At 40.5% G+C, this 1,221-nt stretch overlaps 1 protein-coding gene across 1 annotated transcript in view; it reads left to right on the top strand.

Annotated features, from left to right (window-relative positions):
* The window catches only part of TOGARAM1 (TOG array regulator of axonemal microtubules 1), a 35,418-nt gene that overhangs the window by 30,938 nt on the left and 3,259 nt on the right, over window positions 1-1,221 (top strand). The window contains exons 19-20 of the mRNA XM_015629717.1: window positions 120-339; window positions 617-703. Coding sequence (XP_015485203.1) covers window positions 120-339; window positions 617-703 — 307 coding nt within the window. The remainder of the gene's footprint in view (window positions 1-119; window positions 340-616; window positions 704-1,221) is intronic.

Here is a 1,221-nt window from a genome sequence, read left to right as displayed (position 1 = left end):
CTTGGCTCATTTTCAGAGCAGTTCTGTGTGAAATGGAACTCACTAACACAATAAAGCAGGTGATGAGCACCTCAGGTTTTGATTCCCAATTCCTTGAGTGCTTTTGGATGCTTTTCCAGATCTTTGATGCTTTCAAGCCTCGCTTACACGACTCCAACAGCAAAGTGAACCAGGCAGCTTTGGAGACCATGCACAAGATGATTCCACTGCTCAAAGACAATTTATCACCTGTGATCAACATGTTAATTCCTGCCATAGTGGACAACAACCTCAACTCCAAAAATCCAGGGATTTATGCAGCTGCCACAAACGTTGTCCAGGCCCTATGTCAACACTTAGGCAAGCAATTTACTTGCTTAATTTGAAACAGTTTTAATTGTTGTGATTATGTTGTAAATTGAAAGTGTTACTCTTTCCAAGAGTTTCATAGAGTTGCTACACTGTGTAAAAAATCATGGGTTTATTCTCACCACACAAACCACTTTGGTATTGCCCAGTAGTGCTTTGGTTATTTTTCCGTAGCATTTTCTTATTTACCTTTTCCCATATTGGGTTTATTTCCAGATATTTTAATTTCCCATTTAAGAATTTAACATGTTTTGCTCTTTGCCTTTAGACACCTCCCTGCTGCTGCAGCCATTCTGCACAAAAGCCCAGTTCCTGAGTGGAAAAGCAAAGCAGGACCTGACAGAAAAGCTGGCTGGTAAGGTGCTGTTCTCCTTTGCTTGTTTGCTTGCTTGGGTTCCCTTAATTAGGGAAACTAATTGCAAGGTGGCTCTGTACCTTTCCTTCTGTCTCAGGAGGCTGTGCAGCACTTGTCACATTTCAGCTCTTTAATGGAGCTATTGCTGACAAAACAAAGGATTAGTATTAGCATTTGCATCAGTGTTTTATAGTCAGATGAAACATCTATAAATACCTGGAATTTATAAATAATTATAAATATATTAAGGATTTAATTTACAGTTAAATACCTCATATATTTAAATACCTTAAGGATTAATATTTATAAACAGCTCAAGCATACAGTAATTTTAACATGCATTGTATTCCCTTTCCCAGTGCTCATTCCCTCATGCTCTTGCCAGGAATCCAGACTGCTTTGGGTTGGAAGGGACCTTAGGGATCATCCCATCCCATCCCATCCCATCCCATGGATCCCATCCCATCCCATCCCATGGATCCCATCCCATCCCATCCCATCCCATGGATCCCATCCCA

This window comes from Parus major, chromosome 5 (genome assembly GCF_001522545.3).
Source record: "Parus major isolate Abel chromosome 5, Parus_major1.1, whole genome shotgun sequence".
In the NCBI taxonomy this organism is placed as follows: Eukaryota; Metazoa; Chordata; class Aves; order Passeriformes; family Paridae; genus Parus; species Parus major.
The sequence above is the reverse complement of the archived record's forward strand: the minus strand, read 5'-3'. Positions and strand labels throughout refer to the sequence as shown.